The sequence below is a fragment of the Tinamus guttatus genome, unplaced genomic scaffold (assembly GCF_059628265.1).
Source record: "Tinamus guttatus ecotype Peru unplaced genomic scaffold, ASM5962826v1 Tinamus_guttatus_pri_ptg000150l, whole genome shotgun sequence".
Classification (NCBI taxonomy): domain Eukaryota; kingdom Metazoa; phylum Chordata; class Aves; order Tinamiformes; family Tinamidae; genus Tinamus; species Tinamus guttatus.
Genome location: NW_028288684.1, coordinates 16,262,562 through 16,289,411, shown reverse-complemented (window position 1 = coordinate 16,289,411; position 26,850 = coordinate 16,262,562). Strand labels below are relative to the sequence as shown.

Here is a 26,850-nt window from a genome sequence, read left to right as displayed (position 1 = left end):
GTTCCAGGGGAAGCTCTGTCCACATGGGAGACAGATGCGGAAAACCACCCTTCTCCTGACGGGAGGGAGAGGGACCCGGTGCAGCTCCTGGGCACAGCAAGGGTGTCTCTGGGGCACAGCATGGGTGTCCCTGCGCCCGAGCAGGCCCTAGGTCAGCCCCTGCTCCAGCGGGGAGGACGTGGCAGACCCTGTTTGCCACCCAAAGCCAGAGCCATTCAGACACCAAATGTAGTGCACTCTTTCTGCAGTGTGAAAAATGAACTGCTCGAACAAGCCTGCTGTGGATGGCCACAGCTTTTCCCCCAGCTTCTGTAAATCGAGGCATTCTCAAAGACAGATTCATGGAAGAAGTCTAGGGCCTCATCTTTTACATATGTGTCAGCCTCCATTTTAATGTCCCCCTTTGGAGAGTCTATTTATACTACAGTACTGGCATGCGTCTTGTTTTCTTGGTTGGCCTACAATTTTATATACATATATTTATACTTAAAGTATTTCCTGTTTTGTGCAGAACGACTGGAGACTGCCAACAGGCAACTAGCCAGCAGGGAGTTCGATGGGCATGAAGATAAGTCAACAGAGGGCCTTTATGTCACTCAGAGTAAGTACTGCATTCATCTGTTTGGAAAACACACATATATATCTATATGCTTATGCACAATATATATATGTACTGGAATGGAGATGAATATTTTACTATATTTTTTTATTTTCCTTATGGCTTGGTTTTGGTCGGCTGATTCGTCATATACTCTTATTTAAGCTACAGATTGGGTTGTTTAGACTGTTTTTCTCTAAGCACCAGAATCATGCAGTGGGAGTTATTGGTAACACAGCTTAGCTTATTTTTGATAAATATTTATTGGGATTGTGAAGTGTTGCTCGCAGGGATCATGTCTCAAGATGCCTACTTTTTAGAGAAGCCAAATTCTGCTCTTGTCTGGGAAAAATCCAAAGCAACCTCAGTTGATTTTATTGTCAGTGCCATGGATTGACTGACAGGAAGGAGAGCATGGTTGGACCCCTCCTTTCCACCAAGAACTGAAGAGACAAAAAATCTCCAATTTCTGCCCTCCTGCAAGTATCTATCCCCTTAAAGTTTTAGGCTCCCATAATGACAGTGCACGGTGCTGTAGTGTTTCCCTGTCATACGATGATGGTTTCGCATGACCAGGCAGCCTAAACCCGGCAGCCTGATGCTGTCTCACAAGGCAAATACCCTGCTCGTGTATCCTGAGCATCTGCAGCTCGCAAGGACACATCCACAAAAGTCTGACCATCCAAGACCTGCAGCAGCTTGCAGGTTTAAAGCCCTCTGGAGCAAATATACCATGTAGAATCGATCCTTCTGCTTTATTTATTGCATCCAGAGCTTCTCTGGGAGCCAAGCTACAACTGCAAATATGGAACCAGAGAGCTGTCTGCCTCCATGAATGGTGCAGTGTGTAACAACTCTGCACACCCGCCCAGTGCCGGAGTATAACTGTGCTCTGTGCATCTGCAGTGAGTATCTGGCAATAAAGCTTTATGCTGTGCTCTCAGCATATTACTGCTATCAGTTCACAGCTCGTGAACAAATACAGCTCGCAGGATCCTAACACGTAAGAGGGGCTGGATGCTTGGAGTGTCTCCCTGTCTAGGCCAGAGAGTTAAATGTTACCAATGTGTTATAAAGTGTGTCTAAGAATAGAAAAAGTGGGCACGTATGACATAGGCCCTCTTTAGTCGTGTTTCTTAGGCTGCTTTGCCACACAGAATGACTAACTTGATATTAGAGTATCAGTCGAACACTGAAGGTCCCTTAGGGCTTTCTCTTGGAAATCCTCTGGCAGTCCAGGGATCATCTCACTGACCACAATTATCTATTGATTTTTGTGATGATTTCCTGGGATAGGCAGAGCATGGTGTGAGTCGCATCCACTGCCAACCTGCTCGCTTGTCCTGTGCCCTTCCTTGCAGCTTTTGCCTGGAGGCTCAGCCAGAAAAGTGCAAGAAGATGGGGGCTCAGCCCCAGCCTCGCTGCTTGTGTTTTGTCTGGCCACGTGTGTCCTTGTCTGTTGAGACTGAAATAGTCATTTTTAGAAAAGGAGGAGAGGTGACTCATGGTGCCCACATGCACTCCCACTGGCTCTTGGAATTTTGTCCCATTTTTCTTTCTTTTTTTTTTTTTTTCCTAAAAGGTAGGAGCTTATTAAGTCAGATCAGTAAATGCATCAGTAAATGCAAATCTTATAGCTTTAGTTAGGAAAACAAAAGTAATGTTTTAGTCCCTAGGTTTATGAAAAATAGCCTGAAAACTTGACCCTTAATGCTCAAGAGCCCAAAGTTACGTAAAAAGAATCCAGCATTGGCAACTTTATAAATGTTATCATTTTTAAGTCAGTCTCAGGATTCCACAAGGAAGATGTAGAATGTAGAAGGATAAAATTCCTTAGGTGTTTTTTAATGCTTGCCATTGGTAAAACTGCAAACATGGAATTAATATAGCAGTGTAACTCCAGTAACAGGAAAAAATCACTGCAAGAAGCCTGGCAAGGCAGCGTATGCAGGGCTCATTTCTCAGTTCCTTCAAGCACTCTCCCTCTGAAGTATCACCCGTTAGCAGTGCAGCAGCGCAGAGAGGTCGTGTGCTCTGAGAAGGAGACGAGAGGTGACAAAACCTCTTATTCTTTGTAATAATAATAGGCAAAGCCAGGCTGCATGCCTGATAGTATTAAGTGCTGGGCATTTGGATGTAATGAAAAATGCTACTATTGTATTGGGTGCAGTAGAGAACTCACATGCTGTAGTTTCAAGATAATTATGTAATGATTTGTCAATGGAAAAGGTTATTTTAAAGAAAGGCATGAAACAGTGAGTCATTAAGGCATAGAGGCTGTACAAGAGAGAAAAGAACAGGTTAGGAGTCTAAGAGGTGCTGTGATTAGGGAGAGGGAAGAAGACTGAGGATGCTTTCAAGGACGTAGGACAGGAAAAAAGCTTATGATAGAGAGTATCACAGGCAAAAAAAATATTTCAGTGGAGTCTGGTAATTTTGTGTATTTTTTCTGGGATTTCTGGACATGTAGCCACTCTGTCAGAGTAGGGGTTCAGCCAGGCTGCTATTTTTTTTAGTAATCTGAGGCAGATTGCAGTCTGTGCTTGTCCAGAGTAACTCCAAATGCACATGCAGGGAGTGGGACATCGTCTGGACCCTTCCCTGGGGATGCACAGACATCCTTGCAGTGCCAGGGCCTTGTGCTCCTTGGGAATGTCAGCTGTGTGGCAGGTACGCTGTATAGTCCGTGCGTAAATATCTCTGTCCCCTAATCCCAGAGGATGGAATATTCCCATTTTATGAATGTGGCCAACAAAAATGCTTACAACAGATGTTAGTATTTGAGAGTGTTGTTTTGGGCAGGGTAGTTAAGACAGAAAATAATTAGAGGCATAAGTTTCAGGGCTCCTAGATCTCTCACTTCCCAGAACTGTGTTATGCATGCGAGGAGGGCACATGGGGAGAATGTGCCTTGCTTTCAGAGCCAAGGACAGGTGCAAGGAACAACCCAGAGAGCTGAAGAAACAGTGCAGTGTAGAAAAATGTGTTTGTTCTGCATGTCTTGCCCCAGCCCTCAAAAAGGGAGAGGATTGGGAAATTCATTTTCAGTTTTCAGCACATGAAGGTCGAATTCTCCCCGACTTGTGTTTTGTGAAATGCAGATGGAAATGCCTTAAGCTGCAAATCAGAACAAAATGCATTTAAGCTGCTGCTGATACTTCCATAGGGTATTGATGCAACCTATTAGCATCAATAAAGATTTAGTGCCTTCATCTATACAATCCCCTCTGATGAAGGAAGAGAAAGCATCAAACTGAATGAATCCCTGCTTAGGTCGCTAACCAGGAACCTAACCCTCTCACTTGTTCCAAAAATGCTTGGTATCCAGGTTGTGCTCATTTGTGATCAGTGGATTGTGTATGGATCAGTGATCAGTGTATGGTCGGTGCAAAATTTGACCACAAGATCTGCTGTTAAAGCAGTGGTAACTAGTGCTCTGACTGGCTTTCCTTGGATCTACTGGGATCTAGTTCTCGCTGCCGGCAGTTGGTAGTTCTAAAGGTATTGCACACATAGAAGGATAAGGAGCTTTATTCCTAGATCCATAAGATCTGGGATTAAAGATGGTGTTGTTTGAGCTAGTACCTATTGAGAAATACAGAAATGCCCATCTTACTTGTAAGCACTGTCTTCTAATATTAAAGTACATTAAAAATCATCGTAATTGTTGATTCCATCATGGAATTCTTGTTAATCACTATCAAGAAAAACTGAAGCAGGGACCTTATCTTTGCAGACCATGAAGTGCTTCGGTCTCTCAACTTTTCCTCAGTCTTGACGTGGCAAGGACTGCAAAGAGCAATGTTTGTCATGAAGATGCCATTTGTAACTGAAGCTGCAGGAGGAACGTAGGGGGGAGAACTCTAATGAGTTCTGCTGGCGTGTGGCCAGGACACAGGGGTTAAAGCAGCTGCTGCTTGTGAAATGTGCTCCAGGGAGACCTGTAGTATCTGATTTTCTGAGCAGCGGAAGCGGTGGCTGCACATGAAGCATGAAGCTGCATTCCGTATGCGGATGCAACGGCCCGCACCGAGCAAGCTGCTCAGGGAATTACTCTTGGCAGAGGTGTTCAGGAATGAATGGGAATAGAAGCTTAATCCTCCCCATCCTGGAAGCAGGAATGCGCTAAAAAGAAACAGTGCTCTGACCCTCTGAGGTTTTACTACTGCTTTTCCAGCCATGAGCTCTCTTCTCAATGTGATCTTTTGTTTAGTTCAGCCTCTCAATGTAGGCACCTTCTGTGGACTTGGCCTGACAAACTTTGGGTGCCCATTGGAATCTTCCTTTTTTATTTTTTGGACAGTGAGGGCAAAAAGAAATGCTTGATTCCCCAGTTCAGCTTTCTCCCTCAGGCCTGGCTTAGCCTAACCAAGTCTTCATCTGCGCCCAGCAGCACAGCTGGGTTTGGGCCAGGGGGGTCTTTGCTTTGCTGTTGACTACGTTCCAGCTCTCTGGAGGGAAACTCCTCTCTGAGGACCCAGCAACTTCACCCTGTTTAAGGTGTAAAGAATCTATTAAAAATCTAATTCTGGGAGGAGGAATTGAGTGAATGGGATCTGTTTGTTCGGGTGTTTCATGGGGTGGAAAATGGTTGTTGAAAGGTCTTTAGAGGAGACAAAAAGACCCTGTTGCATTTAGTTTTCTGCTTGTCCTTCCATATTTGTCTCTCAGCCTGACATTGTGGATGGTGCCACGGGCCTCGAGGGTCCATCTGGCCCTCCAGCCCAGTGACCCATCACCCCAACACCATTGGAAGGTTGGGCCCATTGGGTTGGCCAAGTCAAAGGCCAACTCAAGTTGGCCATTCAGCTCCAAGCTAAATGAGCAGGGGCTGAATGAGCAGAAGAGGCAGCTCATGTTCCCCAACACACATCCCGGTGAACAAGCCACCCAGGAGGAGCCGGCAGCAGCTGCATCTGTAGATGGCTGATGGCAGAGCCCATCCACACACTTGCCGTGTCAGGAGTTGCAAGGCTCTCGAGAGGCTAAATACGTCCCACAGGTTTTGCTTAGGAAAGGCAAGGTCACTAGAGAGCCTCTTTGGAATTAACAGCTGTAAGGAAGGAGCGATAAACTAGAAATACAAACGTGCATAAGATAAATAGTTGGAAACTCCACAAGGAACATAGCGTGAAAGTGAGTCTTATTTCAGCAGAACTTCCTGGAGCCAAATTCTGCCCTCGCTGCCACCATCTGAAGTAATTTTGTTCTGCTAACAGTGATCACCCTGTAGGAACCAGGAGTGTCTTTACAGGATGTTGGTGTTGCCACTCCATGGTAGCACTTCAAGGAGAAAATTTAGGATGTATTGGTACGGTCCATAAATTAGTCAACCAAGTTGATACTTAGATATAATGTAGTTATAGGTGACTCTGAGGACATGCTGATACAGGGAAATGGTACACTAATAAAAATGTATCTCATTTTTCTCCCAAGATTGATCTGATTAAAAGCTTTCATTAAGCATGTGATCCGTGTGAAATCCCAGTGCAAAACTGGGATTATATCTGGTGGTAGGGGAGGGGTGGCATAGATTGAATGCATCTTTCTGTCTAATATTTCTGCTTCAAAGCAGGGTCGAGCCCGGTCTGTTTTGGTGCAACTAACCATTTGCTGGCTCAGAATGCTTAGTTGGGAAGTGCCTTACCAGGCTCTTTGCTTTATCTCCTCTTTGTTTTACCCACAGACACAGAATATAGGTGTAATGCTCTCGGTGTATTAAAATACAACAACCAGAGGTGGAAAGCTGCAAGGTTACAGCTGTAAGCAGCAGGAAAGAAGCCTTTGGGAACAATTCCTTGATGGGATGCGGTAACTGACCCATGAGAACAACAGAAAAAATTAGGAGTAACAGAAATACTCCAATAGTTAGGAGACTATGGGCTAATAAACCTAATAGTTTACATACCACAGGTAGAAGTAACTTCCTTCATAAAGTATAGGCCACGTGTAGCACAGTAAAACAGTATTTTTCGACTTCAGACATAAAGGTATTCGGCTTTATGGACTTGAAGAGAATTTAAGGTATGTTCAACAAAGCCGTTTATCAAAAATTAATGCAATTCAGGAAGGTACCCCCAGCATTTTTCAATGAAAAGCTGATGTGGGGAAGCAAGCTGTTAAGAAAATGATTCTTGCCAGCTTTTCAGTGGATTTCAGTGGATTTCAGCAGTCATTCTGTGAATGACATAACCTCATCTGTCTTTTTAGAGGGAATAAAAAACTTAACACAAGAGGGCAAGCAGCTTCAAGTGCCACTGATGGAAGGTGAAAGGGAAGCTCCCAAGTCCTGCTTTTGCATACACTGTATACACTGTCCTCATATAATATATGTTTTAAATCCCCACCGCAGCAAGGGTGGTCCCAACACATGACAGTTTAATGCCACTGGACTGAAATAGCATTCATATTTCAGTTCCCTCACCCTCTAATGAAATTAGCTGCTTGATAATTTGTCTGGGTTTACACTTTCTTGCAAGGCATATTAACACCTCTTCTGGTGGATCTGTTTGAAGTAAATGTATCTGTTTGGAAGAAAGAAGCTTGCATATCCAATTTAGAGTTCTTGTCGGTGTGGTACAGTTCAGGTCAAGTCATATTCAGGTGTCTTCTGGTGCAAATTAATGGCATAGAGATCACAGGGATTGGTGTGTTTGGCTTGTGCAGGGTTGTCGGGGTCTGATTTTTGTGAAGTGCTGAGTACTTCCTTTTAGAGTAAACAGAGGAATGGATTTGGCCTCACCTTGTCCACATGTGTCTTGTTCCACGTGATTCATCTTGTATTCACCCAGAATCACAGGATGGTTGAGGTTGGAAGGGACCTCTAGAGATCATCTAGTCCAACCCCCTGCTCCAGCAGGGACACCCAGAGCACAGGGTGGCATCCAGGCGGGTTTGGAAGATCTCCAGAGAAGGAGACTCCACAGCCTCTCTGGGCAGCCTGTTCCAGGGCTCTGTCACCCTCACAGGAAAGAAGTTCTTCCTCACATGGAGATGGAACTTCCCGAGTTTTAATTCGTACCCATTACTCCTTGTTCTGTCATCTCTCCTCATGTAGATGCCTATAGTAGTATGTAAATTAACTTGTTCTCATCCCACCTATAATTAAGGAAGAATAAGGTCCTTCCAGACGGAGGCTCTAGACTGAACGGGCTGGCACTGCCCCTATGAAGTTTCTTGTTCCTCCTTGATAAGTTCAGAGGAAGGTGGGGTAGTGGGATTTCTAACCTGAGTATTCACGCTAGGGTGGGGCAATCTGGATGTTAGGGGCAGACTTTCCATGTTTTCATGTTTTTGGAGCAGCTTTTCACTTTGGCTAAGAAATAATACATTTTGTAATGCTATGTTTAAAAAGTCAAAATCAAAACAATGATTAATTGTGCCAAATTATTTTTTTGGAGATTTTTTCCTTCGTGGAGGCTTTCCAGATACTCTGCTTCTGTTGTGATTTAGAATGAAGGCGATCTGCCATCCCACTGCGTGCAGTTAAAAAACAGAAGGAGCAGGAGATGGAGGCTTCATCCAGTTAAATCTGAGATTTCAAAATCTCGCCTTGCTTCTAAATCACAACAAAAATAGAGTATTGGACAGCCTCCACGAAGGAAAAAATCTCCAAAAAATAATTTGGCACCAATTAATCACTGGCCACCACTGAAAAGAGTTTGTCCCCATCCTCCCTACATTCTCCCCTCAGGTATTTGTACATATTGATCAGATCTCCTCTTGGTCTTCTCTTCCAGGACCAGGATCCTAGCAGGGTTAGAGAGCACATTCCTTGCCCTGACCAAGCTCTGCAAGTGCCTCCATGGCCCCTTGAGGCTATATGGCCAGAAAAAGCCCATTTGAAGAGGATAATTGTCCTCTCAGTAACTGAAGAGAGACCCAGAGCTCAGAGGATCCATGAAAAGGATCTGGGGGGCTTCTCTGCCAGGCCCCATTCATTAGCTCTCACAGAAAGCACTCAGAAGTCAATCTGTTCCTCAAAAATTTGCAAGAGGCCTTTTTACTTCCTGGCAATCAGATGTGCTGCTCACTGACCATACATTGGCCCATTGATCGCTGCCCCACAGACTCTCCCACATGGAGGACCAAGGCGCCTTTTCCCTCACGTTCTGCTCAGCTCAAGGTTTTGTGCAGCCTCCAGCACACGAGGGTCATCATCACTCTATCTTATTCTCCTTTATTGCTTTCACTTTCTTCAATGTTCAAGCCATGTAGCCCAGATTTATGTTTATTATTTGACTCCTTCAGATGTTTTGTACCCCATGATCACCAGAGGCACCCCTGTCCTTGCAAATAGTATGGACTGAGCATGGCACTGCCTGCATCCGCAGGCCAAGGTTTCTTGTTTCTTATAGCAGGATAATAGCATCCAAATTAACAGCTATAAACAGTCCTTGTTCTATACAGCCCCCAAGGAGGGCCTGAGCCATGTCTGGGAAAGGGGTGGCTGCCACAAGACAAACCTTTGCTGAGGATTGTGCTCAAAGTTCAGCAGTTGACACAGTTGTAAGATAGCACTCGGATGCACAAACCGTGTTCGTACCACTTGAGCTACCACTTGTCTCTCATTGGCCTACATGTAAAAACGGGCAAGGAGAAGGCAAGTTTTGGCAGTAGAAACTCCTTGTGCATTACAGCTGAGCACTGCTAGGTCCCAAGTGCTGTGTTGTAAGGGCCACACTCACCACTCTTTTGTACAGTTTTTGCTGTCCTAGGAAGGTGCCAGCTTGTGGCCCACAGCCTGTGAGCTCTTCTCATAGAGCAGCTCTTGTTCTTGTCTTTCTTCCAGACAAAGAGCACTTGAAGGAAAAGGAGAAGTTGGAGATGGAGTTGGCAGCCATGCGCTCTGCCAACGAGGATCAGCGGAGGCACATCGAAATCCTGGACCAGGCTCTAAGCAACGCCCAAGCCAAGGTCATCAAGTTGGAAGAGGAGGTGAGACATGGGTATCCTTCCTCTGCTCAGAGGCAAATGATGGCTTTCTGCATCCAAGTCTTGCATCTCTTCCAAACATGGTGTAGCAGTTCCCTCCTGCTCCCCTCGCAGAGGCCCTGCCACACAGAAAACACATAGTTACTCAATTTGGAGCCAAACAGGCAAGAAAAAGAACCCACAAGCATGGGTGTTTTCTGAGCAGGTCCTTTAACGAGTAACCAGGAAGATGACCAAACTGTGCTAGCTGATGACCAAGGGCTTGGCAATGCTATCAAGGTAAAAGCTGCCTGCTCACTGGCTCAGGACAGGTACTGCAATAGCAACGTGGGATGCTGATTCCTCTCATTTCTCATCAGCGAATGCCAGGAGGTTTTGAGATGCACATAGTGCAGTAATGCAGGGCTTCGTAGGTGCATCTAACCAGTGCTCTTAAAAGAACTGACCTGCCTGGAGGTAAATGTTCCGGGATTCAGAGCTACAATAGCTGCAGTATTTATTTGACAGTTGAAAAAAACTATCTTATCATAGGACCTAAGAAGTGCCATCTATGCAAAACCCTAAATAATTCTGTAAGCAATGATCCTGTGAGTCTGATCAATGAAAATAAGTGTTCAGGTGGGGAGAGAAGTGCCAGACAGAGATGGCTTTTCAAACTAACAGACAATGGCAAGCATCTAATAGCTGAAATCTGAAGCTGGACAAATTCAAAATGGAAATATTGCTCAGTTTTAACTGTAAATATGACTACAGACTACTGAGTGATGTTGCTGATTCTCCATTATTGGAAGTCTCCAAATGTTTTGGACCTTCAGGCAGAAAGTGTAGGTTTAGTGTAGAAATGACTGTCTGAAAATCTATGCACTTTGAATGATCAGTCAAGGCCTTTTTGGTCCTAAGGTGTCTGGCCCTGTGAACAATAGAAATAAGTATATACAACTATGTAAGTATATAAATGTCGTCTTTAATGTCTAAGCAGGTGGGCCGCTGGTGAGGGTAAGGAAACTCAGCTAGGAGGCTTGGGTGAAGGTTGGTGCTCTGGCTGCATGACCTTGGGTGAGTCTGTCCCCCTCAGTGCTTCATTTCCCTCTCGCCCTCTCCCTAGGGCTGCCTTGGGGACGAATCCTCAAGAGCCAGGTGGGAGCCGGGGGTTTTGATGCCAGGGGTTTAGGGAGTAGCCTGTGAAGCTCTTTTCTGAAGTACTTGCAAGTGACTGTGTAAAGCTCATTGTCTCACTCTGGCTTGAAAAGAGGAGGGGTGAAGGGACCTCGGTGATATTTGGATATTTTTTATCAGAGTATCTATTATCACAGACTCCAGTTAGGCTACTTAATGGTTACTAGAAGTCTGGACAATTTAAGGTACTATGTGAAAGGGCTGAAAGTGATTACTATTTCATTCCTCTGATTAGATAATTTGGATGTGGTGATTGGAAATACTTCTTTAAAAACTTCTTACTTTCTGGTGTGCATGGCACTCGGCAGCAAGAAAAGAATCATAGTAAGTGTGGCTGCTCCTCTGTTAGCTAGCACACATGCAAGAGTGCTTAAGGCAGTCCCTGGGGGGTAGCCCGGGAGCTAACGTACTTTTAATCTGTACATTATTGCCTTGATACTGTTTGCCTTAAAGGCGGCCAGAGGTTTCCTATTTGCATTTCATTACAAGGTGGCTGGCTAAAGGAATGTTTTAGGTGGCAAAACCTGCTCCTGTAGTCACAGTGTCACACAGGGGATGGAGAGCAATAAGCTGAGCCCCTGGCTGCTCCACAGACGCTCAGCGTGGTGCTGGCAGGTGGCAGCAACCTGCTGCCCACACACCGTGGAGGCAGCAGAGGCAGAAATGCAGATTTCTAGGCAGGTGCTATAAGCAGCTCTCCTGCGCCTGCTGGGCTGTGAGTCCTTTTGCCGCCTTAGGGCTCTCAAGCTTCCAGTTTTGTGTCTAGTAAACCCAGGTGAAAGCACCTTAGCCAGGGCTGGAAGCTGGGATCCGTGACTGTGAACTAGACCAGCTAAGGGACTGGAAAATGTTCACCCACCATCTCTGCTCGAGAGCTCATAACCTGCTGCCCAGGGCACTGCAGGTGTTTCCAGCCCACGGCTCAGTAGGACTCAGGGTTAACAGCACGTGAAGACAGCACAAATGCATTTGCTCAGCCTGAGCAAATCCAAATGAACCTGGAAGCTTCTCAGTCTAGAGGGAGGTGAATTTTCCCCCAGCTCTTGCAGTTTAAGGGTTTATCAAAGGATCATGCAGCTTAAAGTAGTGCCTAAGTCGTGGCTGCCTGCATGTATCCAAGCTCTGGTGCTCCCTGTCGCTTTGACCTGTTTCTTGTTACTAAATTGGAGCACCTTTTCCATGGTGCACAACAGGCCTGTGGCTTTTGCAGCTCAGTTTGGCCCATTGCTGGAATTTTGAACTGTCACCTTAAGCCAGAGATTCTTACTATAATTGGAATATATTGAAGCACAAAAAAAAAAGCACTCACATGAAAAATTTTATTACGATTAACAGAGTTCTACGTCAGGCACAGCTTTGCAAATCCCCATGGATTTCTTCTACCAACAGAATGTAATTAAGTTTAAAAGCTTTCTAAAGCAAGACTGGAGAAATAAGCTATAGTTATTAAGTTGAATTAACATAAATAACATACTATGTAAATCTACATTATCGTGAGTGCCTGCTAGTATAAGGATATAATTCAAAAATATGTGGGTGTTATTATCACCACATGTCATTTAGGAGCCTACTACTGGAGGAGCGTGTCTCATCCACACTTCAAACAGAAAATGGAATAATTGGAGAGGGTTCAGGAAACAGCTGAGAGGCTGTTTCAGTTCCAGAAGATACTCTTTGCTGTGAACAATTCAAGTTAAGCGATGTCTGAGCTGCAGTCTGCATGCACGTACATGGGGAAGGGGTTGCTGTCAGCCAGATTAAAGACTGTTCTTTAATCTAACAGAAGAGGAAGTCAATGAGATGCTGTGTTTGGGAACTGAAGCTAAGCAAACCAAACCAGAATTAAAGTGCAAGAAGCATTAACACTGGAACAACCTACTTACTTAGAGTTACAATGGATTCTGCATCTTTTACAGTCTTTAACCCAATTCCACAGATTTTTGGAATAGATGTGCTGTAACTCAAACAGGAATTATGTACTCAGTGCAGATATTTTGCTGTAAGATCCACTGATCTCTATGCAGATGTATTTACTTGATCAGGAGCAGTAGCCCCGTGGAGTGGCCCCGTTATAGCCTTAGCTCTTCTTCATCTTTATTTTCCTAATCTCTGTGACAAGGGCAGCACTTAGGGAAGTTTGCTGATCCTGTGAATATGTGAATTATTTCATTAAATGCTTCTTGCTCTAGCAGATCACAGTTTGGAAACAGAACAAGAAGTAATTTGCTTGAATTGCATAAGAGAGCGACAGATTAGGCATTAGGGTAGAAGTTTTCTGGCAGTAGAAGAAAATAAGCAGCAAAGTAGTTTGCAGAAGGAGCTTGTGGAATCGCTACCTCTGAGGGCTTAACAAGCAGGTTAAACAGACGCCTTCCCCGTGGTGGGTAGCTTGGTCACTCCGTGCAGCAGGAAGATGGACTAGTCCCTTCCAGCCCGTCTGCCGGCTCTGGCTGTGGTGCTGTGCTTAGGGCAAGCTCCCCTTTGCTGCGTGCTGTAAACAAGCCTGTATTTCATCCCTCCGGTGACACAGATGGATTTAGAATGGCAGAAGAATCAAGGAAAGGGATTTTGTTATCATTGTCATGGGTGGGCAGGTGCCTCGATGCATCTGGCACCGTACAGGGAAAACTTACAACTGAGGCCTGGGCTGAGCAGAGGATCCTGGTGAAGAGGAGGCTGCCCCACTGCTCACATTGCCCCACTGCTTACCTTGTCCCACCGCAGCCGTGAGAAACCAGAGCCAGGTTTTATTTGATCTACATATCCAGGAATGAGGCTGCAAGTTTTGTAAGATCTCTTCTAGGTCCACAAAGATGTTTAGGGGCCTCCTATATCAGAACCTACACTGCTGTTATTTCAGTAGCAATTTAGGTACTTACATAAGGGATAGACACCAGAATATCTTCTCGGCTCTGGTTTAGCCGGTTCATAATACCTAGGCAGGGCTCTTCTATTTATCAGGTGATTCACTAACATTGACTGAGGTTAATGTGATTTCTTTGTCTCTTGTTTTGCTTGCACAAGTAAATGAGGAATAAGAGAATAAAAGCCCTAAAAAGGAAGTACGCTATTGATCACGGCAATGACCTTGAACACCTCCATTAACCTCTCTGCTCTGGAGGTCTGAATGGCTTGGCAAAATTTTCCTTCTGGGGCAGGGGTTTAAGTCAGGAGTCAGTCTGCCTGTTGGCGGGTTGCAGCTTTGGTTTCTGTGCACTGAAGCTTTCTCTCCCCCAAGGCAGATGTATTTAAAAAGGTATTCATGCTTGCGAAAAGAAAATTAACTATAAAAGGCTGGGGGTGAGAAGCAAACCTAGTCTTCCCTGGGGCCAAACTGCAGTGTGTGGGGCAGTCTGTGCCCAGCACGTGTGACCCTGAGCAAGTCCCACAGCAGCAGCTGCTCCTCCCCAGAGGCCCTGAAGCATTTCAGCTCCTGCCAGGAGCCCTATCACTTTCCCCTGGCGTGTGTCAATTAGCACTCAGTTAGTGTGGGAGGAGGCCAGAGGAATAAATGCCAGAAAATAGCAGCCAAGCGCCCTCAGTGCCTGCCGGGCACTTGCGAGGTCCTTTTAGGGCATGCTGCTTGAGCAATCTCCGTCCAAAAGACGTCATGTTGCAAAATCCCTGCGTAACATCTGGCCCTTAACTAGTCCCAGTTTATGCTTTAGCTGACAGCAAGCTTGTTCATCTGCACAGCCGGGCAGTGAGCGAGGAGGCGCAGGCAGCCCTGACGCTGCCCATGCACTGCCAGCAGGTGCCTTCTCTCTGCTGGGGCTCTCCCTTCTCCATGAGGAGACACCGGGCTGAGCAGATAAGCAGGGTTTAAAAAGGAAGCTCCATGTGGTGCCGCAGGCCACTGATGCCGCCAGCATTCCTCCTTGCTGAGGTCAGCTGCTCATGTTTGCCCTAGGCACGTTCATGTTCATGTTCATGTTCATGTTCATTTTCACCCGGTGGTGGCTCCTGTTCAGAAGGTGCTAAGTGGCTCTTTGCGAGTGAATCCCTGCGCTGCCGGAGATCCCGTCGCGCTCTCCCTGCCCCGCGCGTGGCAGAGCTGACGCAGCCGCCCCTGCCCCGGGCGCTGCGGCTGCCCCGCGCGCGCCCCGCTCGCTCGGGCCCTCCTGACGCGCGTGCCGCCCGCAGCTCCGCAGGAAGCAGGCCTACGTGGAGAAGGTGGAGAAGCTGCAGCAGGCGCTGACGCAGCTGCAGGCGGCGTGCGAGAAGCGGGAGCAGATGGAGCGGCGGCTGCGCACGCGGCTCGAGCGGGAGCTGGACTCGCTGAGGATGCAGCAGGTGAGAGCCCCGGGCCTGGCCTGGGGCCGTTTCGGCTGTTTTCAGATGTGGCAGGGTCACCTCCCTCCAGAGCGAGGTTGCTGGGGTATTCAAGCAATCCTTGCCTCAGCAAAGCCCTTGTAATTCCTGATTACAGGAGTTGTAAGCGGTTCACAGAAATCTTTGCCCATGATCGATCTAGAGACAAATGGGACTGACATTTCCCAACAAGAAATGAGTTAAATCTGAATCCAGACCAGAATAGGCTACAAGAGTGGGTGTGCATTTCTGTCCATGTCGCCTCAATTTTTTTGCAGCCCTGTGTCCTCAGAGGAATACTTTTATGCTCATATTTTATGCACACTTATTCCTTTGAGAGGAAACCTAGTCTCCCACAATCTCCATCCCCAAGACCTGACGTCAGGTCACCAATAAAAAGGAAAAAGAAGCCTGAGGAGGTTGTAGAGAGGATCCCAGTGTCAGCCAGCACTGAGTGCTGAACACGAGGGCACTGGCTCCAGAGGTGAGCAAACAGATGCACTAGATTAAACCACCACTTGAGGAAAAACCAACAACATAAGCAAGGCCTGATGCTGCTGTAACTTATGAAGGGCTTGCTCATATCTCTGTCAAGAAGTGCATCTGCTACAATAACCTTCCTTGGTTATGTGCAGCACAGGACTTACTTCTTGTCCTGTCCACCATGGGCTTGGAGGACGGGTATTTCTGTCTACTTCCTACAACTGTTCTCCATTCCCCACTTCTCTTGTCTAATCAAAAAAAAAAAAAAAAAAAGAAGGTGGGGGCATAGCATGTTAACACTGTTGCCAATGAAAGAATACTCAAGAAAAATACAGTTAAAATTAAGTGATGGTATAAATAGAGCTAAAAAAGGTTTTGTTTTCTGGGCTGTGATACAGGGCAAACTGATACATTGAGTAACTGGGATGAACTGTCACATAAGTTTCTGTCCTGGGAGTTCAGAGTATGTCTGCTTATTTTGCCAGAAAATTCCCTGGTAACTTACAGATTGCTTAATTTTTTTGGAACTGTAATTAGCAACTGTATTTTAGGTTGCCATAGTTCCCAAATGTCTGTACTAGTTTTATTTAAGAAGAATTAAGAAGAAAAATGCTTTGACCTCATGTCTCATCTATCCACTCTGAGAGGAGAGAATTGCTAATCAAGTTCCACCTCACAATCCCCTCTGCACTGCCGCCGATGGGGGAACTAGGAAGAAGAAAAAGATTCTCTTGACTGGCACATTTCGGGTTGAGTGTACAGGGAAGGCAGATGGCTTGATGGGAATTAAGAGGACAGGCATCCGTGGTGTCCCAGGATGCCCTTTTAAGAGCAGCTTTCCAGACATTATCTTCCTGCCAGGGATTTGACAGTATTTGAAGTGCAATTGAGGAGTGGAGCTACAGCAGTTGCTCGGAAGGTCTATTCCATATCGGACTTCCAGCAAATATTTTCCAAATGCATTAGTACCCACCAAAGCCAAACCCTGAAGTCCTTTCTTGGTGTCTCTAGCTTTTTGTAACCAGAGGATGAGGATCTCCAAGGAGTAGCTGGAAATGTGCTTCTGAGCACGGAAGGGCCTGCGAGAGCTGTAGCTCCAGGTGCTGAGGCCTTTGCTGGCCGGTGTTCGTGGGGCAGCGCAGCATAAAAACACCGGCCCGCAGACACAGCTTCCCCTCTAACAGAGCTTAGCGCCCCGCAGAGGGCAACGAATCTCTTGCGCTTTTTGTCATAAGAAAACATTTACGTCTATGGACTTCTTAGCGGTATTTTGGCAGCTGTAGCTGGGTTATGTCCACTTTTTTCCTGCTTTCTTAAATAAACCCTCTGGTAAGGGCTACCTGTCTGACGGGAGCATGGCCCAGCCATCCTGGAAGTGGGCCAAGTCCCACTGAGAAGGTTATCTTGGCTTGAGGTATCCCACAAAATCCGTACGGCCCCTTGCTCCTGCCCGCACGCTCTGCTGTCCCGAGCAGTGTGTGCTGGCTATCTCAGGCCTCTGCAAGTGCAAGGGCTCCCTCCACGTGGCAGCACCGGCCCCAGCCCAGGGCTGCCCTTCTCCTCGCTGACTGTCAGCCCTTCTCAGACCAGCTCATCTTGCTGTGCTGGGACACACCGTTGCACTGGCCTTTTTTTCCGAACAAGTAAAGACTGGCAGATCTGTCCAGGCCTGGAAATTTTTGACAAGGCTCACGGATGCTTCTGTATCCATTTATAGCAGGGGCCTCTTTTTGAAGCAAGGGTCTAGGTGTCAGGGTGCTGCCGAGGAGCTGGGAACCACAAACCAAGAGCCATTTAACATCTCTGGGGTTGTAGCTTCCAGCTCCTCCGTTCAGAAATTCACTCCCAGACAAGGAGCCCTGTTTAAGCTCTGAGCCCAGGGCTGAGGCTGTAACAGGGGATGTCTTTGTGTGCTCCAGAGAAGACATGGAAAAAAAAATCCAGCAACTCTTGCTCTTGGCAGGAGGTGAATGTCTGTCACTGTTTCCATCCTCCAGAGGCAGGGCAGCTACCAGACAGCCAGCATCCCGGAGCACAACGCTCCGGCCCTCATGGAGCTGGTGCGGGAGAAGGAGGAGAGGATTCTGGCGCTGGAAGCAGACATGACCAAGTGGGAGCAGAAGTATCTGGAGGAGAGCACGATCAGGCACTTTGCCATGAACGCTGCAGCCACAGCTGCGACCGAGAGGTAAGGTGTCCTTGCTGCAGGCAGGAGATCTCCTCGCAGTGGAATTGGCATGGGGGAATAGTAAGGAATGGGTGTTTTCCTACAGCTGGATTTTGCTTGCCTTCCCCTTCTGAATGGCTCCACCAGATTAGTGCACCTGGCATCAGGATTCAATATTCAGCTAACACAGGATTTGCTCTCCTGAGCCAGGTCCAAAAGTTTAGCAAACACAAGTGTCAGACTCCAGCAGTGGCCTCCACAGTAAAATCTGAACATACCAGATGACTTATCACAGATAAGGTACCTCCTCATCACAGCGTTAGGGGAACGAGGAGGAACTTGTGTTGGTACACAGCTGCATTCAACCCAGCTTGCTGTATAGCCCCAGAAGTGTGCTATTCCCAGGAAATGCTCTAGCCTTACTGTGGACATGGCTTTCCAAGGCACAGTGCACCTGGGAGTCTCCCTGCCTGCAGCTAACCTCAAGAGGAAAGATCCATAACCTTCCTTTGCCACCAGGAGTTCAAGTCTTTGTCACTGCTGATGCTTGGGAGCCAGAGTCTCAAGCATTGCTTAGAAAGAGACCTTCTCTTTTTAAAAAAACCCCACATATGAGTTTGGCAGTATACAAATTAAAATCAAAATAAAAAACAAAACTCTGACTTGAGAACTCTACTGAAGATATCCCTTCTACTATTTGGGGGCTTTTATTATTCTCAGTTTTTTCTTTGAATAAATTTTAAGTAAGTGGAAGGTTTTCCTCTCAGAGCTTTGTCAAGTCAAAGATGACAGTGTTTTGTTGCCTGAGGGCCAAGAAGTAAAATTGACATCAAATGCAGCAGTGCAGAAAAGTAGACAGCTTGCCACAGTATTTAAAAACAAAAGAGACTGAGAACTCTTCTCAGATTGCATTTCCGTTCTTAATGTTGGGGTTTCTTTCAAAATTCTTGGATGTTTAGTGAGGTGGCTGGGGGTGACTGGTTTGAAGAGTCCGTCAGCTTTGCCAGCCCTTCTGAATGCACAGGAAGCCTGAAAAAATGACTCGTGAACTCCAAAGGCAAACACAATTAAAGCAAAATTTCACTTATTCATTAGAAATATGAGTCTGAAACAGCCTCTTCAAATCCCTGCTTCCTAGCTGTGGCAGAAAAGAGTACTGAGACCATTACTGTAATGAGTTTGTTTAACCTATTTCTAAAAACCTGCAATGACTGAAATTTCGTGGTCTTACCAGGTCCCCTGTTTCAGTACTTCATTAAGCTTCAAATTAAAAGGATTCTCCTAATATTGAAACCAAACCGCAACTTAGGTCAGTTTATTCATGTCCTTACCAGGTGTACGTGATGAACAGCAGAACATTGTCAATGTCACAACAACCCTTTGAAATGCTGGAAGACACATTTCTCTTGTTGTGTCTTCCCTGGACTGAACTTCCTTATTTCCTCCAGCCATTCTTCATATGTCGTACTCTGAACCTCTTCCCATTCCTGTTGCTTTTGTCTCAGTTGTCTCCAATTTGTCAGTGTCAAAATGTGGTGCCCAAAAGCGGATAAGATGTTCCAGCTGTGCTTTCTGGCCAAGAGGAGCGTGGGATCATTGACCTATTTCCCCAGTTTCTTAGGAACCAAATCCCCTGAATGTATCCTAAAATGAGGCTTGCTTTTTTAACCATGATTGCGTGTATGGCTGAGTAGGATCCTTTTCTTTTGCACTCTAGTCTAGACAGCAATTCCCGTGTTTGTTTTCCTGTGTGTACTACTTTGTACCTACTTTTTTAATTCCCTCATGTTGATTCAAGACCATTTTCCCAGTCACTGAGTGCCCTTGGATCTCCAGCCCTGTCCTTCAGAATGTTTTCTAACCTGCCTGTGGTGGCACGCACAGTTTGTAGCATGTTCTCCCCTCATGTCCTTGGCACAGTTTTTAGCATGTTCTTGGATAGTTCCACCATGCAAGTTACTAATGAAATTAATGACTGGGAATAGACTGCAGTAAGACAACCTCACGCCAAATACCCATCCGAGTTGACAGTAAAGAGTTTGTTCTTTGAGTGTGTGTTTGGGTGGGTTTGCAGTCGCCCATGTCGCTCACCAGAGCCGTCCGCATGGTTGGAGGAGCTGCCTCACCACAGTGGACGGGCCCTGCTTTGAGGCCAAAGCGCTGCTCCTGGCCAGGGGCTGCTTTTGGGCCCCGAGCGTTGCTGACGCTTTGCCTTGCTCGCAGGGCCGCGGCGGCGCCGACGCACTCGCGGAGCGGCAGCTACGGCGAGGGCGCCTGGCAGGAGGAGGAGGAGGTCGCGCACGCGCAGCGCCGCTGCCAGGACATGGAGCACACGTACGGAGCCGCGGCGGCGGTGGGGCGCGCGCTGGGGCGGCCGCATGCCAGGGCGCTCGCGCATACACCAATGTGCCCTTTCGGTGCTCGCTAGGAGCGTGTTCGGAAAGCGTGGGCTTCGCTTCATCCCACCTAGTTTTGCCCTTTGGTGTTAAAACACCAAATAATCAATGATGTCCCTTAGATAACTTCTACCTTCCGGTTACATTTTGATGCCGAGGGACTTTCTTAAAAACAGATGCTGTCTTCCAAGTAAAAGTTGGTTGACATATGAGGAAACTGAATGCTTCTTTAATCTCAGTGAAAATCCCCTGCTAGAAACAAGGGTGTCTAGTCATAAAAGCTGAAATTTTAATCCCACAGCTACATAAGCAGCAAGGCGAGCACTTGCGTTTGCGCCGCACTCAACTCATTAGCTGACTGCCTGCTTTTTTCTCCTTCTAGATGGGCTAATATCTGAGTTGTGCAAAGTTCACAATGGCATTTCAGGACAAAGCTGCTAAATTTAGCATCAAGAGCCACTAAAAAAGATGCATGAGCAAGTAGTAGAAGATGTAAAATAAACTTCCTTAGACACAGACAGTCAGAGAGAAAAATGTTCATTTGCACAAATATTTCTCCATTTTCAGCACACAAATGGACATGTGGCTGGGCAGATGAATGTGTGCTAGACCTGGCCAGAATTTTAATCCAGTCTTCGGATGAAGTAAAGTCACTAGACTTTTTGGTAAAGGCCTGAGTAAAAAAATCTATATTCCTCCAAGGTTTTTACTGGAAAACTAGATAAAATCAGTTCTTCAATTCTGGCTTTGTTACAGGAAAAAAACAGATTATTTTATAAAACAGTATTGTTCTTGTATATGGAAGATACAAACAATGATTTCTACTGGGTTTTATGTCCTGGTTCCAATGAAACAATGGACTTCTGCCAATGACTTCATTAAAGATAGATGAGGATCTTGTGTTTTGTTGCAAGTCAGACATCTGATTATGAAAACTAAAGCCAAAATTAAGTCACTGTATCTCCCTTGTAGGTATATGCTTTCCAGACATGGCATTTCAGTTTCAATTGCATCACAAAATGCTGCTGCGTTTAACTATATATTGTGTACTGCTGTAAAGATGCAGTCTTTTAATTATAATTTTGTACACATAGAATTTTTTTAATATATAGCTTCAGTCTTCTGCACTATGGTTTGGTCTTAAGTCCCCTCTCATTCCCGAGAAAAAATCTCTGATGATCAATATTGTGTGTTTTCAGAGTCTTTGTGGGTCTCTAGTGAAAAAGTAGAGTTTTGTTTAACTCTGTATGCTGAGTGCCCATTCTTTTTGCATCATTTAGGGCCCAAAAGCCCAACTGTTACAGAAGCCAAAGGGAACTTTTTTCATTCAGTTGAGTGGCAGTAGATCTTTCTTCCAGCAACAGACTCGAGTCATGCGGTTAGCTCAGTTAATTCAGACGATATTTACTTAGGCAAACCCCTCCCAGGGAAAGTCTGCCAAAATGAGGGATTCCAGCTTTGGCCCCAAAACGTGAGGAAAGCGACTTGCTTTTCATGTTTCAGGGATGTGAGTGATCCTGTTTCAGGGATGCGAGTGATCCACAGTCCCCATCAGTCTCATGGCTCCTGCTCGTCTACTGAAGCCACAGAAATAGATGGATTTACTGAATCTTGTAAAGAATGTCCCTGTTCTACCTCTGGAGCCAGAAATGCTGCTCTTTTCAGGTGTTATGTGAGGGCTTTGTCCCTCAAGGGGGATGGTAGGAGCTATGTTTTTGGGGTCACTTCAGCCCACGGTAGATAGAACATCAGCGTGGGCCCAGGGACCAGTGCCACTGCAGTGGGGTGCGGTGAGCCACGACCTACAAGTTAGTCCATTTCCGTAATCAGGGCTGTCATGTTTTGGCAGAATAAAGAATCTCCATGCAAAAATAATCGAGAAAGATGCCATGATCAAGGTCCTGCAGCAGCGGTCACGGAAGGACCCTGGTAAAAGCGACAGTGCAAGCTTGCGACCCGCTCGGTCGGTCCCATCCATCGCGGCAGCTGCAGGTGCCCATTCGCGGCAGACCTCGCTCACCAGCAACCAGATAGCGGAGGAGAAGAAGGAGGAGAAGATGTGGAAGGGAAGCATTGGTGAGTGGGCGCTTTCCTAATCCTGCTACCCAAGCGTGGCGAAACCACACGCAGTCACAGGGCTGCCCTGCACGGTGGGTGCAGGGTCTCACCAGGCCCACAGGAGCCCCCTCTGCCTGAGGGTGAAGCCAAAGATGGGTCTTTTTTCTTTCAAGGAACTTAATTGTCACTATTTGTGCAAAACCATCATCACAGAAAGCGTTAGTCTGGGAAAGACAGCCAGATGCTAGCGGGTGATGTGGGAGGCTTGGTGGGAGCAAACCCCGAATTGGGGCGAGGATGAAGCCTGGAGAGTGAAGCGAGGGGATGGTCTGGGTCGGCGCTGGCGCTGAGCCGGGGTGGACGTGAGTGGTGCTAGGATGAGGACAGGGACGGTGTCCACGTCCAGCCGCTCTTCCTTGGGTTGAGGTGGAGCCTTCAGGGGTGGATGGTGGAGCTGGGAGCAGCCTGACTGCGCTGTGGGGAGTGTGGCGGTGCTTCCGCTCTGAGGGGAGCGCGCGCCGCCCCACGCGGTGCCTCAGCGCTGAGGGGAGCACATGCCGCCCCACGCAACACCCAGGCGCTGAGGGGAGCACGCGCCACCCCACGAGGTGCCTCAGCACTGAGGGGAGCACGCGCCGCCCCACGCAACACCCAGGCGCTGAGGGGAGCGCGCGCCGCCCCACGCGGTGCCTCAGCGCTGAGGGGAGCACGCGCCGCCCCATGCAACACCCAGGCGCTGAGGGGAGCGCGTGCCACCCCACACAACACCTGGGTGCTGACCAGCACTGCCTGCCTGCAGGGCTGCTGCTGGGCAAAGAGCCCCCAGAGCTGCCAGGGAGCCCCGCGACAGCACCTGCGCCGCCCTCGCTGCCGAGCGCGCCGGCCTCGCACGCCAAGACGGGCAGCAGGGACAGCAGCACGCAGACCGACAAGAGCACCGAGCTCTTCTGGCCCACTGCCCCCAGCGCCTCCCTGCCCGGCCGGGTGCGCCCGGGCACTGCCGTCACGCACAGCCCGGCCCCGCGGCTCCCCACCGCCCGCGAGAAAGGTGAGCGGCGCTGTGTGTGTTTTTCAAGTGTTTCCTTTCAAGCAGCTGTCTTCCTTTCACTGATCTGCCATCGCGTAGTGCCAGGCACCCCTCCCTGCGCTCAGGAGGGAGCTCCCCTAAGCCCTTCCTCCTGCATGTCACCAACAGGGCAAGACCACAAGTGCCTGAGACTTGGAGTCCACGGGTTTTGTGCAGAGGCAACTAGGATCCTTTCCAGATCCTTGGAAATTAGGCTGTTCCCTTTTAAGGCATTGAGTCCTTTCTGAATCTCACGATGTCAAGAACTTATAATAAGGATAAATACCTAATTAATGTCTCATTATTGATACCTAATTAATGTGTTTGTAAATTCTGCCTTACCATATGCATGCTCCTAGCCTGCCCCAGTGGCAAAGTAGAATATTTTGGATGAATCCACCTGATTATTTGTGTGCTGCCTACAGGACGAGTTAAGCTCGTAAACTTTGTAATCTAAGCAGAATAGGAATACACATATGGAGAGTTACCATGGATCAGCCGATGCGTAATAACTTGTTAATCTGGTGTAAATCTTGTGCAATCACCTGTCTATTTCTCATTAGGGACACAGCAGAAGAGGTACTGTATCTCTTTTGTCTGTACCTGCTAAATACGCATTTTGGTGCCTGACCTTGTGTCCCACATACACTAGCGAACTTGCTGTCATTGGCACCACTGTTTCATTGTGCGGGGAGTTCAGGATTACCTTTTTTTTGCCTCGTGATCAAGTATAGACTTCAATATTTACGATGTATGGGTTAGGATGTCTCTCCCTCTCCCCCTGCCATTGGTTTATATTTGCTGTGAACAATTTGCTATTGAATTTGAAGACTTACTTTCCCTTCTTGTTGTTCCAGACAACTGCAGTCATGGGAAACCACCTGAGAACAAGGGCAGAGTGAGCAGTTTGCTCCACAAGCCCGAGTTCCCTGATGCGGACATGATGGAAGTCCTCATCTGAGCAAGGGATGGCATCTCTGGGGGTTTGAGTGCATACATTCAGGTGCAAGCAGCTCATCGGTGTGCCAACCTTACAAACTGACTGGGAGAGTTTGAAGAAAGGAGAAGAAAGTTTGTGCCTGAAAAGAAGTTTTGAGTCTGGTGTGCTGTGGCTTTGGACCAGGCAAGAAGGAAAGACAGCTGAAAATGAAAGTCTGGAATTTTCTGAGAAGAAAAGGGCATTAAAAACAGAAGGCTTGGGAAGGTGTCATCGAGAAAAAAAGGAAACTGCATTTTCTGATGTAAAGAGAAGGTAGCTGGGTTTTTAAGTGAGTGCACAGCATGGTTCTGTTTTACTGTCCAGCTACAACCAAGACAGGGAAAGAAATCCTGAATCTTGTGATGCCAATGGAAGTTCACGAATAACCCAGGAGAAATCTGCATCTTCCTTGGAATTGATTCATTTCTCAAAAGTATTCACTGCTGTGGTTTTAGTGAATAATTGGTCTGTAGATGCACATAGCAGGTTCTTGTACGTATTTGTTTGAAGTGGTGTGGTGTGGTTTTCCTGGGTAACACAGGTCAGGTGTCTTTTTCCTGGCTGGACAGGTGTTATTCTTGGAGCTGGATTTGCAGTGCAAATATTCCAGTTGTGCAAACTCGGAGATTGCCTAGACTTCTCTTTCGGTAAGAGCAGTTGCTGAGCTGGAATTCCCATGAAAGAGGAATGTAAGAGTGGGTGGGAGCCTGCTGAAGCAATCCCTTCTGTAATGCTGGGACGGTTTCAGGAGGCAAAGCCAGGGGAGGATCCGGGCAGCTCCACTGACCGGGTGTGCACGCCGAGTTAGTCAAGTGGGCAGCGGCAGGAGTGGAACTAGGGATTTTTATTTATATAGGTGTGCTAGTGGGAGGTAAGGGGTCTCAGCAGCATCGAGGAGCATCCAGTGTCCCTGGTGCCCTGCAGCGACTTCCCAGGAGCACAGGGCCCCATGGGGAAGCATCAGGGCACTCTGCAGCTCTCCCGAGGCATCTTCTGATCTGAGTCACCAATTCCAGTGCTCTCAGCAGGGGCACACAAGTTTCAGCAAATGTCACTCAAATCGTGAAACTGTGGAGAGAATTTAACCCAAGGTGACTGAAAAGGTAAGGAGGACAATTGGATTAGAGAGATGGGAGGGAAGCAGAAAATACTGATGACTCTGAAATTATTTCAGTGGAATTAAACATGGCTTACACATGAGATCAGAAGATGTCTCGGTGTGCTAGTGCATATTGGAAGCACAATCAGTTACTAAAGCAATTAGCAACAACGGAAGAATCAAGGTGTTTGTGGTAAGAATTTGCAAATTTCCTTATTTTTTGAAACCTGCAGCCAAATCCTACCTTCCTTGAGCATACAGATCCTCCATTCAGGTTCAAGTGGGACTGGGCATTTAAGAGGTGTAGGACCAGGCTGGCAAGGGTTTAACTGCATAGCAGTGCATGAGCATCATCTATTTTCTCTGCTGAGCTGCAGTCTCTTTTCACTTTGTTTTCTCCCAAGACAGAACATTTCATTTTCAGTCTAGTCACTGATTTCTGTGAGAGGCGGCAATATGGAAGACAGCCAATTCACCAGCAGTGTTAATTGTAGCATACCATTTGCTTCGTGTTTTGCAAATGCTGATGGGGAAATTTTCCTATATTTGAGATGTTTTTATAGTGTTTTTTCCTCTTCCCAAATCTTCTAGTTCACTGTATTGACATTAGGAAGAACTTGACTTTTGGAAAAGGATGATGGAATTTGATGTGAAGGTGCCTAGAATGGCAAAGGGATGGGTGCTGTCATGTCAGAAAGAGTTGTGTGCTCAGGACTGGCCTTGGGTCTCACATTCCTGTAGGTATTGAGATGTAGCTCTTGATCACAAAAACAGCAGGGACTTTAAACTCTGCTTTCATGGAAAACTAATGTCTTTGCAGTCTCAAAACCTGCAGGTGCCTGAATGCAGCCCTATGCTCAAAACTGCATGGCTAAGAAATACTTTTTTTTCTTCTTCCTTTTTTTTTTAATTGCTACATTAAATCAATGCACTTATTTTTTTTGTATGTACATAGAATTAGGCATGTGTTGGTGTCACCTTCTTTGTGATTTTTGCACTTGTTGAAAGAAGAAGTGGTAGGTTGCTTGTTAGTCAACAGAGAATTGTGTGTTTTGAGTATTAGCAGCTTTGTATCGCAAAACCAAATGTGTAAATCCATGGAATATGTTATACAGCTTAATATATGCCTTGTAAAATAATTTTATTTTTTCTCTAAAGTTAATTTAAAAGTCCTAAGTGTTTGTGTAAAACCCAGGGCCTCAGTGGGACAATGGTTGGCTGCAGCCTTTAGCATCCTCTTGCCCTTGCAGCACTGACCCACTTCAGTTACCTTTCCTCAGTCAAAGGCAGCAAGCACTGTTGGGTCTTCATCTTTCCTGGGAGCAGGGCAGGAGGAAAGCAAAGCAAGGGAATATAAGTAAAATGAGAAGTATTCTTTCACTTTGTTGGTCTTCTCTGAGAAATAAGGATACACAGCTGCTTGGACGTCCCTAAGCTGTATTATTCGCTGTATTATTTCCTTCAATTAAGCTATTTAATAACTTCTGTACAGATAGACAGTGAGGCATCCCACAGCAATAGTGTTTGGTTAGTGTGCATGACGTTGCTTTCGGTTCGTTCTGCCTCTTCGTGGTGCAGCTTTG

The 26,850-nt window shown here is 46.7% G+C and overlaps 1 protein-coding gene across 1 annotated transcript in view; it reads left to right on the top strand.

The window, feature by feature from the left end:
• Positions 1–24,777, top strand: part of AMOTL1 (angiomotin like 1) — a 68,203-nt gene extending 43,426 nt beyond the window's left edge. Inside the window, exons 7-14 of the mRNA XM_088522371.1 lie at positions 512–601; positions 9,390–9,535; positions 14,852–15,001; positions 17,500–17,690; positions 19,893–20,003; positions 21,915–22,141; positions 22,923–23,171; positions 24,047–24,777. Coding sequence (XP_088378497.1) covers positions 512–601; positions 9,390–9,535; positions 14,852–15,001; positions 17,500–17,690; positions 19,893–20,003; positions 21,915–22,141; positions 22,923–23,171; positions 24,047–24,150 — 1,268 coding nt within the window. The 3' untranslated portion in view covers positions 24,151–24,777. The remainder of the gene's footprint in view (positions 1–511; positions 602–9,389; positions 9,536–14,851; positions 15,002–17,499; positions 17,691–19,892; positions 20,004–21,914; positions 22,142–22,922; positions 23,172–24,046) is intronic.
• The last annotated feature ends 2,073 nt before the right edge of the window (positions 24,778–26,850 follow it).